The sequence below is a fragment of the Manihot esculenta genome, chromosome 3 (genome assembly GCF_001659605.2).
Source record: "Manihot esculenta cultivar AM560-2 chromosome 3, M.esculenta_v8, whole genome shotgun sequence".
Classification (NCBI taxonomy): domain Eukaryota; kingdom Viridiplantae; phylum Streptophyta; class Magnoliopsida; order Malpighiales; family Euphorbiaceae; genus Manihot; species Manihot esculenta.
In genome coordinates this window covers 11182599-11195529 of record NC_035163.2, presented here as the reverse complement: position 1 = coordinate 11195529, position 12931 = coordinate 11182599, and the positions used below count along the sequence as shown (strand labels likewise).

Sequence of the window (12931 nt, the reverse complement as noted above, 5' to 3'; positions counted from 1 at the left end):
CAACTTCATCACGAAATCCAAACCCAACGTCTCTTCATTGTAAATTCTTCTTCCTACCCTTTATGCAACTTCTTCATGACTCCTACCCTTTCTGCCTCTTCTTCTTCTTCCCGCCCTTTCTGCAACTTCTTCACCATAACTCTACACTTTTTGCAACTTCTTCACCACAACTCCTACACTTTCTATAACTTCTTCTTTTTCTTCTTCTTCTTCACTATAACTCCTACCTTTCTGCAACTCTCAAATAATGTTTCAAGAAGAAGAAAGATAGAAAAGAAAAAAAAAATCAACAATGTCAAAAGGAAATAGAGAAAATATGAGGGAGAAGAAAGATGAAAAAGAGAAAAAGAAAAAGAAAAATCAACAATGTCAAAAAGAAATAGAGAAAATATAAGGGAGAAAAAAGATGAAAAAGAGAAAAAAAAAAAAAGAAAAATCAACAATGTCAAAAGGAAATAGAGAAAACAGGGAGAAGAAAGATGAAAAAAAGAGAGAGAGAAAAAAAAAAGATGAGAATTAACAATAGATAAAAGAAAATGGAGAAAATATGAAAGAGAAGAAAGATAGAGATTTCACATTGAGAGGAGGCTATTTTTGGAAAAAATTATCACCTCTCATCTTTGATTCTTTGACCAAACAGTTTAAATGTACGGAAGGACTAGGAATTTAGACGGAAGAAAGTGGGGGACTTAAGTGTTGGGTCGCCAAAATAGAGGGATAGAAGTGTTAATTATATTAAATCTTAGAGACTAAAAAATAATTTTTTCTAATTATAAATAATTTATTAAACATTTAAAATATTTAATTGTAATTAACAATCCACTATAAATTACTAATTATTAACGGTGTATAACAGTTAAACCAAAACAAACCTTAATTAATAACAACTCACTGGCAGAGAAGGAAGGAATCACTATTAATGATCCCAAAAGGAGAAGAACGGGCCTGGGTAAGCAACCAGAAGTGAGCCTTTCTAATTCTTCATCTTCAAAAAATGGACCAGCAGTGGGCCTCAGAGAGAGGACCCGCCGAACAAAATGAGTTGTATTAGCTGGAATTGCCGTGGGCTGGGCAACCCACGTGCGCTAGGGACCCTACAGGAATTAATCAGGGAGAAGAGGCCACATTTTATTTTTCTTGTTGAAACAATTTCTTCTGTATTACAACTTGATGAAATAAAAGTCATGGTGTGTTTGCAGTTTCTAATGTAGGTAGGAGTGGTGGGCTTGCTTTCCTATGGAAGTCGGCCCAGACGGTTTCACTTTTAAGTTCTTCTTTTTGGCATATTGATGTTTTGGTGGAGGTTGCTTTAATCGGTGAGTGGAGGATTACGGGTTTCTATGGTAGGCCCAATAGAAATGAAAGACAAGCTTCATGGGTTTTGTTGAAAGATTTATCTAGACAGTATTCATATCCTTGGGTCTACTGTGGGGACTTTAATGCTATTTTGACTCAAGATGAGAAGAGAGGAGGTAATGCTCAGCCCAACAACTTGATACGGGACTTTCGAGATGGGGTGATGGAAGCTGGTCTTTCGGATCTTCCTATGTCTGGTTATAGGTACACTTGGGATAATGGGCGAGAGGATGAAGTTTGGACTGAAGCTAAGCTAGATCGTTTCCTTGTGAACGATGATTGGAGAAGGAGATTTAGTCTGTCTACAGCTAGTGTCCTGGATTACAGCTCCTCGGATCACTTGCCTATTTTCTTACAGGTCAGGTTATTTTTACCTTGTTCCACCCCTAGACTTTTTCGGTTTGAGAATTCTTGGAGTCTAGAGCCTGGGTGTCGGGAAATTGTTCAATCTGTTTGGTCTGATCCTACTTTGGGCTCGGTTTTGGATAAATTAAAAGTTTGTAGCTCTAGATTGGGCGATTGGGGGAGTACTATGAGGCAACAATTCCAGCTTGATATTGACAATTGTAAGAAAGTTTTGGGGCTATTGCGGGGTAAAAGGGATAATGCGAGTCGACGGGAGTTTAATACATAAAGGCCAGGTTTGTTGATCTTCTTCAACGAAGGGAATGGTATTGGAGGCAGAGAGCTAAAGAGTTTTGGCTGAAGGAGGGTGATCAGAACACAAAGTTTTTTCACAGGAAAGCAACTATCAGACAAAGGAAGAATAGAATTGATCGTTTGAAGGATGATTCTGGTGTGTGGTGTGATTGGAACTCAGGGCTGGAGGAGGTTATTATAGGGTACTTTCAGAATATCTTCACCTCTCAAGCTGGCTCTCCTCGGGCTATCATTGATTTAGTTCCAACGATTATTTCAGACTCACAGAATGAGGAGTTATGCTTACCATATACAAGGGAAGAGGTGCGTGTTGCGGTTTTCAGTATGCAAGCAGAGAAATCACCTGGCTTGGATGGATTCAATCGGGGCTTCTATCGCAAATACTGGAGTATTATTGGTGACCAAGTTGCAGATTTCTGTCTCAACTGCCTTCATACGGGCAATTTTCCACAAGAACTTAACGAAACGGCAATTGTACTAATTCCAAAGAAAGAGCAGGTAGAGAAGGTTATTGATTTGCGACCAATAGCACTTTGTCAGGTGTTGTATAAAATTATTTCCAAAATGGTTGCGAACAGGTTGAAACTTATCCTGCCGGAAATCATTTCTTCATCTCAAGGTGCTTTTGTTCCTGGTAGACACATACCAGAGAACACTGTTATTGCTTATGAAATCCTTCATTATATGCGTGGCAAGCGGCGAGGCAAGGATGGATATGCAGCCCTCAAGATTGATGTTAGTAAAGCCTATGATAGGCTTGAATGGAGCTTTATGACTGCTATGCTCTTGAAACTTGGGTTTTCTGCAGTGTTTGTTGAGTTCTTATTATTGTGTGTTTCTACTGTTTCTTTTAAAGTCCTTTATCAGGGTAGATTATTAGAGACTATTACTTCGGAGAGAGGGTTGAGGCAGGGAGACCCTCTCTCTCCTTATCTTTTTATTCTTTGTATGGAAGGATTATCGCGCCTAATTCAGAGAAAGGTGGAGGTGGGTGCTTTGGAGGGTGTTTCGATTTGTAGAGGGCCCCGGTGGTATCTCACCTTTTCTTCGCGGATGATAGTATTTTTTTCTTCAAGGCCGAACATTCTCAAGCTTTGAATCTTAAGGAAGCTTTGCAACTTTATGCTTCAGCAGCAGGTCAGCTCATAAATTTCGATAAATCTCTTATTTGTTTCAGTAAGAATGTGCCACATGAGGTGAGGAGGGTGATTTGTGGTACTCTATTAGTCAATGAGCATGATAATTTGGGGTTCTATCTTGGTCTACCCACTGCTATTGGCCGTAATAAAGCTGAGGTATTTCAGTTTGTTAAAGATAAATTCTGGAAACGCTTGAATTCATGGAAGCACAAGGCTCTTTCTCGTGCCGGTAAAGAGGTTTTGGTAAAATCTGTACTGCAGTCTTTGCCAAGCTATGTTATGAACCTCTTTTTACTTACACAAGGCATTTGTGATGAACTACAAAAGATGATGGCACGGTTTTGGTGGGGTTCTAAAGCCGATGGCAGCAGGAAAATACATTGGCTAAGCTGGGATCGGTTAGCTCGCCACAAACATTTTGGTGGCTTGAGTTTTCGGAGGATTCGACAATTTAATGTTGCAATGCTTGGTAAATTGGGTTGGCATTTGTTTGTTAATTCTAGTTCTCTTGCAAGTCAGATTCTTCGAGCTAGATATTTTCCAGATAGCTCATTTCTTAAAGCTCCTCTTGGTACAAACCCCAGCTATATGTGGAGAAGCATCAGGGAATCACAGGATTTAATTAGAATGGTCTCTCATGGCGCGTTGGAAACGGCAAAGACATTTCTATTTGGATAGATAATTGGCTCCCTGACTGTGAGTTACCTACTGTTACTACCGAATTTGATTTTAATTTTGGTGTGTTCATGGTTTCGGACCTGATTGTGGGGGGGAGGTGGAATGTGGATTTGGTCCAAGCTATTTTTAATCAGAGAGACAAGGATTTAATTTTATCGATCCCTTTGCGAGGAGCTTCTCACGCTACATTCAGTATTGGCGTTTTGAGAGAAAATGAGTGTATTCAGTCAAGAGTGCTTATAAGGCACTGACCAGCGTTGAGGGAGCAGAGGCTGGAGAACGTAGTTTTTGGAAGAAGCTTTGGGCGATTCAAGCTGCTCCAAAATTTAAGAACTTTATGTGGCGAGCTGTTTCACATTCTCTGCCTTGCAGGGACTTGCTTCGATCTCAGCATGTAGATGTAGCAGCGTCTTGTCCTATGTGCAGTATTGAACCAGAGTCAATAAAACATCTTTTGGTCGACTGCTCTTTTGCTAAACAGGTATGGCATACTTCTCCTATTGGATAGTTTGCCCCAGATGTTCATTCTTTTAAGGAATGGACCAAAAGAGCTTTAGCTCTCTTCAATCCAAAGGATTCTGCTACCTTAGTATACCTCTGTTGGTTGTTGTGGGAGGAGAGGAATGGTGTGGTGTGGAGTAATAGAACTCCAAACGTTTTGTCAACCATGTTTAGAGCTGTTCGTTTACACCAGGAATGGGAGGGTGCTCAACTGACTACCATGATACCAGACGCAACCCGTATATCGCTACATGCAGGAAGTGTTTGGCAGAAACCAGCTCCTCATTGGCTGAAGTTAAATGTAGATATTGCCACTACCAGTGCCGGCGGATGGACAGGAGTAGGGATGGTGGTTCGAGATGCGGATGGACAGGAGTATGTCTGGTAATTTCTCTCCTTTAATTGCAGAAGTGATGGGTATGAGGGAAGCATTAAGCTGGATTAAGGAAAAAGGTTGGATGAGAATGGAGGTGGAATCAGACAACCTTCAAGTAATTCAAGCTCTTCAGGCTGTCTCTATGACTGATTTTTCTATTTTTGGGGTATTGTTTCAGATTGTAAATCTCTAATTCAAGAGATTAGTGGGAACTTGTTAGTTTCTCATATATTTCGTTCGGCAAACAAAGTTGCTCATGCTCTTACACAAGCAACGCGTTTATTTCCGAACATGTTGGAGTGGTCGTTCATCCCTCCTAATTTTGTAATTCCTCTTTTGAATTAATATAATTCTATCTATTTATTTTCAAAAAAAATAACAACTCACTTGTTGATAAATACTTTTAACCATTCAAAAATAATTTATAAATATGCTATTTAATTGATTAAATTAATAAAAATAAATTAATTAAAAAATGATATAATTAACTAGCTCTAATAAATTATTTTTAGTGCAAACAATTTTTAAAAATAATTTAGACAAAAATGTCTATTTTGATCTTTACAGTATAAATTATTAATTATATAAACCCTTAAATCTTTTTGCAAACAAACTCTTTACCTATTAAATTAAATCAAATAAAATTTTAAAAATATATTAAATATGTTATTAAAAATATATAAACCCTTCAAATTATGAATAATGCTAAATAAATTTTTTGTATTTTTTTTCATGTTGGACCTCATTATTCTATAATTAACATATTTTGGTACTATCTGCTACATTATATTATCTTCTCAACTCCCAACAAAATAATTAAAATAATTTCTTAATTAGATTATAATTAAATTAATAAAGTGGGTAATAAATTATAGATAAACTTTTTGAAGCATGTAGCAAAAAATGACTTCTCAATTTGCTATAAATATACCAAATATTAATCATGATATATATATTTTTTTAATCGAAAATTAAAAACTGAAAAAATAGAATCTGAGACCCCTCAGATTTACTCAGATCCACTTACCATCAAATTAAATTAAATCTGTGAATACTTAATCATGATATTAGAAATTGGATGAATAAGATAATTAGTAAGAACGTTAGATAGTAGAAGGTTTTATGTATTGCTTTGATTGCACTTAAATTGGATGTGAGCAGGTGCGAGCATTTGGTTAGTTCGATTTAAAATCAAATCGAATCGAATAAATTGAAAATCAAAATTTTAATATTTATGAAAATCAAATTGATTTTGATCAAAAATTGAATTCAATTGAATCAATTAAATAGGATGTGAGTAGGGGTGAACATTTAGTTGGTTCAATTTGATTCAAAATCGAACCGAACTGAATAAATTGAAAATTCAAATTTTAGTATTTATGAAAATCGAATTGATTTTGATCAAAAATTAAATTGAATCAAATCAATCTGATTCGGTTCAATTCAATTCAGTTCAATTTGATCGGTTTGAATTTTTAATAAATTTTTTATTTTTTACCCTTGATTTTTAATATTTAATATTTAAAATTTAATTAGAATATTTTAACTTTAATAAGATTTAATCTCTCTATATTATTCAAAATAATATATTATTATCACTAATTGATTTGATTTGATTTTTTTATTTTTCATTTTTTAAATTGAATTAAATCGAAATAACTGAAATTTTTTAAATTAAAAATTGAACTGAATCGAATCAAAATAAGTAAAAATTCCTAAATTTTTAAATTAATTTGATTTGATTAATTTTTTCAATTTAAAAATATAGTCTAATCCCTCCATTTATTTATTTTTAAAAATCAAAGAACTTATTTCTCATTTAAAATTTTGGAAGGCATATGTATTCTCAAAGGACATAATTGATTTATTTTAAAACATTAAAAAAATATTCTGCTGAATTTAATAGTTGAAGAGTGTATTTGAATTAAAAAATAAAAATGTATTATTTTATCTCTGAAATATAAAAAAATTTATTAATTAATATTTTAATTTTTTAAAATATATTAAGACCTTTTTAAAGTTTTAAACAATTTACTAGTTAGTCTTTTCATTAATTTAAATCTTAAATACTTTACTATTTAATTTTTATAATATGAAAATATTTATTAATTTTATAAAAATAATTACTAATTAATCTCTATAGAATTTTTTATAATTTTAATAATTAAAATAAATGAGAAAAATTAATTAATAAATTTTTTAAATTTAAAAAATATTTTAATATATTTTTAAGGAAGAAGTAACAAATAAATTTTTGTATATACGAGTAAATAATAATTTTTTTTAAAAGGAGATTTATTATTTAGTCTCTGAATATTTTCATTATTAACAAATCAGTCTATACATTTTTAAAAATCTATTAAAACGTTTTTATTTCTTTTCTCCGTCAACGAAATAATCCTTTCGTTTTGTTTTCTTTTCCGTTAAAAATCGATAAAGGATGAGAGAGCAAATTTTTAAAATTTAATTTTGTTTTCAAATAAAATCTCTTATTTAGTTTTTAAATATTACTATTATTAATAAATCAATCCCTATATTTTTAGAAATCTATTAAGACATTTGTATATTTTCTCATATTTATTAAAATATTTTTATTATTTCTTTTCGTCAATGAAATAGTTTCTCTCATTCTCCTCAAAAAAAAAGAAAGAAGAAGAAGAAAAAGAAAAAAAAAAGAAAAAGAAGAAAAAAAAGGAGAAAAATAAAAAGAAGAAGATAAGAAAAAGACGATGATGAAGAAAAAAATGGAGAAGAAGAAGAATTGCCTCCTTTCCTTTCTCTTTATAAAAATGAATAAAAAAAATTGAATAAAAAAAAAGAATTAGAAGAGAAGCTATATTTGTAACGGTAAAAATAAATAAAAAATTATTTTATTAATAAAAAATAAATATTTTAATAAATTTTTAAAAATGTAAATGGTAGGTTATTAATAATTTTAATATTTAAGAATTAAATTATAAATTTTTTAAAAATAAAAACTAGTGGCTTATTAATAATGGTACTAAAAACTAAATTATAAATTTTCTAAAACAAATTGAAGAGCCATAACGGTTGACTAATATTTTAAAGATAAAAAATAAGCTTTTGTTCAATAATCTACAATTTAACCTAAATAAAAAAATATTATAAAATTGGGTGTGGATATCTATTACTAGATTTGGCAGCACCATACCAAATCCCCAGCATGGTAGCTGAGTGCTTCTTCCTCTCGTTTTAAGCGTGAGCTCGAAAGATACATAAACGACAATGGTAGGTTGTTGGGAGAGTTGCGCAAGGAATTTGAGGGGGAGAGTATGTGGCCTTTTGGAAGGGACCCACCTTCTCTGATTCTGGCAGGGATTTACGTAGGGAATTTTCCTTTTTCTTGGGGGTGGGTGTTAGAGTATAAAACCTTTTCGGAGGGGACCCACCTTCGGATTCTGGAGGGACCAATTTTGTACTAATCCAACATGCATCAGTCCACTAGAGGAGAGGGACTCGAATCTTCCAATCTCCAGTCTCCCTACAAAGGATTCAGAATCATGGCTCTCATCAAGTTTCAATCTGCCATTTCAGCTCCCAGTGATTGAGAGAGAGAAAAAGGATGGAGGCAATTGCAAAAGTATCATCGATATTCATCTACCCAATCAAGTCATGCCGTGGCATCTCTGTTTCTCATGCTCCAGTCACTCCTACAGGTTATTCCAACCACTACCCACTTAATTGATTTCTTTCCTTCATATCGTAACTTAAATTCTTTTATTCATTTCTCTGTTACCCAGTTCGATTTTGCCGTTAATCTCTTAGGTTCTGCATTTTGTTATCGTCTATATTGATCCATTTTATCAGTTTCTTGAATTCAGTAATCTGCATGCTTCTGGGTCTCTGTGTTATTGTTATTTTTCTTTATTTTGACCGACTTTTAGTAAGGAAATGGAAAAAATTCTTGAGAGGGAATATGATGTTGAGCTTTGATATTTGATAAGTGTTTAATTTTGATAAAATATGGGTAGTGAATAATTTTTAGTGCTTTAACTTTTCAATGATTAACGTCAGTGAAAAAAGTATGCTCCTTGTTCAAAAACTAAAGTGCAAGGTAGTTGTCCCCCATCAAGAGTGCAAATTGATTGCTGTAACATTCGTATACCTACGTAGCAATTGCGAGGCCCAGATCACCAAGAACTTCTGTCGTTTGGTTAGGAATTAGAATAGGGACTGGTTATATAATTTCAAGTTAAAATGTAAAACACTGTGTTGGAATATCAGCATAAATACCTGAAATGTAAGAAATACAGGAACTATCTATTTCTTGAAATAATGGTGTAGTTTTGTGAATTTCTGCAACCTTAATCTGGTTTTAGCAATAGGTGCAGTGTGTGATTCTCTTTAAGTTCAATTATGATCAGATCCTTCTGTACTTTGGAGTTGGACCAGTAAACTTAATTTTACATTTTTATATGCCATATTCATTTGTGCTTGGATATGCAGGATTTCGATGGGATCGAAACTGGTTGGTTGTGAATTACAAAGGGAGGGCATATACCCAGAGAGTTGAACCAAAACTTGCTCTGGTTGAGGTAGGACTGCCACGTGAGGCATTTTTGGATGGTTGGGAACCTGCTGAAACCTCCTATAATATGGGTAAAAATATATTGTTATTTTATTACTTCAATTTTTTTCTTATATTCTGTTTAGTGAAAATAGAGATGGAATCTTCAAATGTTGTGTTTTTTAAGATTATAATGGTAGCTGATTTCAAACTAACTTAAAATTTTTTCTGCTTGTATATGTGTATTATCAACCGATTTTATTCTCCCAGCTTATTGCAATTACTGAAAGTGGCTTTGCAGAACCTCAGAGTTCCGAAAATTCCTTGTATTTCCATGCTTTAACCATCATCTAATAAAGTTATTAAACATGAGAAGGAAAGAAAACTGTTCACATGAACAATTTGAGGTTGTTGAAGACAATGGACAATTTGCTGGACAAGATGCCTTTTCTTATGGAAGGAAATTCATCTTCACAAATTTGGTCTGCTTAGTCATGATTGAAAGCCCTGATTGCTTATGGCATGTGCCTTTTAGTTTTTTGTATTTAGTATGACAATATCCTAGTGGATGCTTAAGTTTACATTGCGTCAGCTTTAGGGGATGTTGTAGTAGTTTTTATGCGTTGCTAAAAGCAAGAGAAAAAATTCATGGGCATCCTTCTAAATATTACTTGTTAATCATGTTCCTGCCTATTGTTTTATGTGATTTCAGCTATGACCCATTATTCATCACTCTCTCACAGTAATAAAGGCTCCTGGGATGGGCGTGCTCAATGTACCACTGGCAAAGCCACAAGCAGTAGCAGATGGTGTCTCGGTATGGGAATGGTCTGGCTCTGCATTGGATGAGGGAGCTGAAGCTGCAAAATGGTTCTCAGATTATCTTGGGAAACCCAGTCGACTAGTGCGTTTTAATGCAGGTTAAAATAGTATACCATATTAATTAATTTGCTTATCCTGTATCTGTAGCCCCAGTTCAATGCTGCATGCTTTTCTAAATGTTCATTATGATCACTACTGCAGCATCAGAAACTAGGCCAGTGGATCCTGATTATGCTCCAGGATACAAGACTATGTTTGCTGACCTTTTTCCATACATGCTAATATCTCAGGTTAGTCAATTTATGACAAACTATTATTGTCTTTGCTTTTATATAATCTAATATCTGGATCTTGTAAATTTATTTTTTGCAGGGATCACTGGATGCACTAAATAAGCTTCTCAAGGAGCCTGTTCCAATTAACCGTTTTAGACCCAAGTATATTTAAGATCCATGTCAGATTTATTTATCTTACTTACAAACGTCCATTTTTTATTTAAATAAGTATGCTTGTAAGTGCACTGCTTGTGGAGGCATTGAGTAAGATCCAAATGTTACTAGTTCGTGTACTATTTGATTGCTTTAGTAATTTTCAGTAGTACCAGTTTTCCCTACTCCATCTGCACGGTTTTGTAATCTCTTAACTCATTTGTTGCGTGTCACAGTATCCTTGTTGAAGGCTGTGAGCCATTTTCTGAGGACTTATGGAAAGAAATTAGGATAAATAAGTTCACATTTCAAGGTGTGAAACTGTGCTCCCGCTGTAAGGTATATGCCTTTTCTTTCTGTATTTTTCTGTATCTTCTATAAAAATTATACAGCACTAAGAATTTGTAAAGGGATGCTCATATAAGGAAAATGCTGGCATGGGTTTTTAATGTTTCTGGCTTGGATGTTTAATCATGTTGATGTTATTTAATCACATAAAAAAATATGATCATTTCCCTAACTGTTGTCGCTAGATTAGGATTTTTTTACCCCTTTGGAAAGTCGAATTTGAAAGTCACAAAAAATAAGGAATAATGCTTGCAGTTGGGTTGAGGAGAAAATATAGGTGCTTTCTGAAGCTTGAAGACTGTACAGGTAGTTTAATGGTGGACATCACAAGAATATCTGGTCTTAGGAGACTTTCTTAAATACTGCACAGCTAGTTTAAAGTTGAAGGATCACCAGAATGTCTGATCTGAGGAGACTTTCTTGTTCTTAATCAGAGCCTTACGGTTATGGAATCATTTTCTGATATCCTTTTTCATATTTTCTGGTGTTTGTAGCATTTAGAAAAATTAGTTAATGGAAAATATTTTTCTGGTCAAAAGGGAAAAAAATAAAGTTATTTTAAGGAAAATAACTTTCTTTTTTTTAAAGTGAAAAATCATTTTCCAGCTGTTGAGTATCTTATTAAGACCTTTATATAAATTTGTTAATATATTTTATTTTTTAAATTAAAATTAAACAATAGAAAATAAATTATTTTGATGACAAAAAACATTTTTCAGAAAATATTTTGAAATATTTTCCATGTAAAATATTTTAAAATACAAGTTATTTTCCAAAATAAATGAAGCCTTAGTATGGCTAGCTGATGGCCTAATTGAATAACCCAGCTTTGTGCCTTTAGCACTTCTGCTAGCTCATGGCCTCTCGTATGTTACCATGCTAACAAGAAGTAAGAAGTATTAGTTACAGACTCCCAAGAGACAAATGCTATATTTTTATTTAAGAAATGGTCTATCAGTTCCTTTAGTTCTTCCTTCATGCCTTGTCTCTAATTATGCAATTTTCATGCAGAATTATGCATTGTATATATTCCTACATATATTATATGATTCAATGTATAAATGACATTGTTTGGCTTGCAGGTTCCTACAATTAATCAATCTAATGGGGTGGCAGATAAGGAGCCAAATGAAACTCTAATGAAAATCCGCTCGGACAAAGTTTTGCGTCCACATAAGAAACAGCAGGGAAAGGTAAGATGCAGATACAAAATTTTAAACATGTTTGGTGTAAAACCATTGATACAGCATAGTTTATAAAATTTTGCTGCAGATCTACTTCGGACAGAACATGGTTTGGAAAGACAATCTTAATGGAGGAAGAGGGAACATTATTAATGTGGGAGATCCTGTTGTTGTTGTGAGGAAAGTCTCTTCTGCTGCTGAAGCTGCTGCCTAAACATTGATCTAAAATAGTTTATCTTATCTAATATAAGTTGCAGAAAATAAGATCTTGTCTTGTATAAGCACAGATCGTACAGTTGATTAGGTAAATCCGCTGATGCTTGCCTTGCTTTATTGATAGTAATGGGGTTGGAGGTAGGGTTACTCATGGAGGGGCAAAGTTTTAAACTGTTCTATAATTATTGTAGTTAATGAAGATTATAAAAAATAAAGCGTATAAATAAGTTGGCTTTTATCAAATGATAATTAATATTTTATTGTATTTGCAGGCTTATTTTGGTGGTAAGTGCCTGTAGGTAAATATAAGAGACGTTAGATTTTACTCCTTGGATCTCTATTTATAAAAAAAAAATTAATATTTTATTAATAATTTAAGAAAAAACTTTAATAAAAAACGTCCAATACTACACCCTAAAAAAAAAATAATTGAGCTAAATATTTTACTTTTTATTTAAAAAAAAATTTCAAGCAATTAATATGAATAAGTTTTAAATTAATTCATAATTATATATATATTTTTAAAAATTTTTAACGATAAATTATAATATAATTTTTAAATTTTAATTTGATTAATAAAATCATTTTTAAAATATATATTAACAAAAATTTAAAGCTAAAAGAAAATTTTTATAAACTAAAATATATAATATTTTATTTTATTTAATATTATTAATGTGAATTATAATTTTTTA

The 12931-nt window shown here is 32.7% G+C and overlaps 2 protein-coding genes across 2 annotated transcripts; both read left to right on the top strand.

The window, feature by feature from the left end:
- The first annotated feature begins 1037 nt into the window (after positions 1 to 1037).
- LOC110611515 lies at positions 1038 to 4722 on the top strand. Its single transcript, XM_021751899.1, has 6 exons — positions 1038 to 1080; positions 1200 to 1949; positions 2177 to 3047; positions 3194 to 3726; positions 4061 to 4314; positions 4369 to 4722. Exons 1-6 carry the CDS (start codon positions 1038 to 1040, stop codon positions 4720 to 4722), a joined length of 2805 nt encoding a protein of 934 aa, XP_021607591.1.
- Positions 4723 to 8103: 3381 nt separating this feature from the next.
- On the top strand, positions 8104 to 12501 carry LOC110612324 (mitochondrial amidoxime reducing component 2). The gene is made up of 8 exons (XM_021753077.2): positions 8104 to 8387; positions 9178 to 9330; positions 9982 to 10158; positions 10262 to 10350; positions 10433 to 10497; positions 10725 to 10827; positions 11919 to 12029; positions 12109 to 12501. The coding sequence occupies exons 1-8, from the start codon at positions 8294 to 8296 to the stop codon at positions 12232 to 12234; spliced, it is 918 nt and encodes a 305-aa protein (XP_021608769.1). The 5' UTR covers positions 8104 to 8293; the 3' UTR covers positions 12235 to 12501.
- Positions 12502 to 12931: the final 430 nt, after the last annotated feature.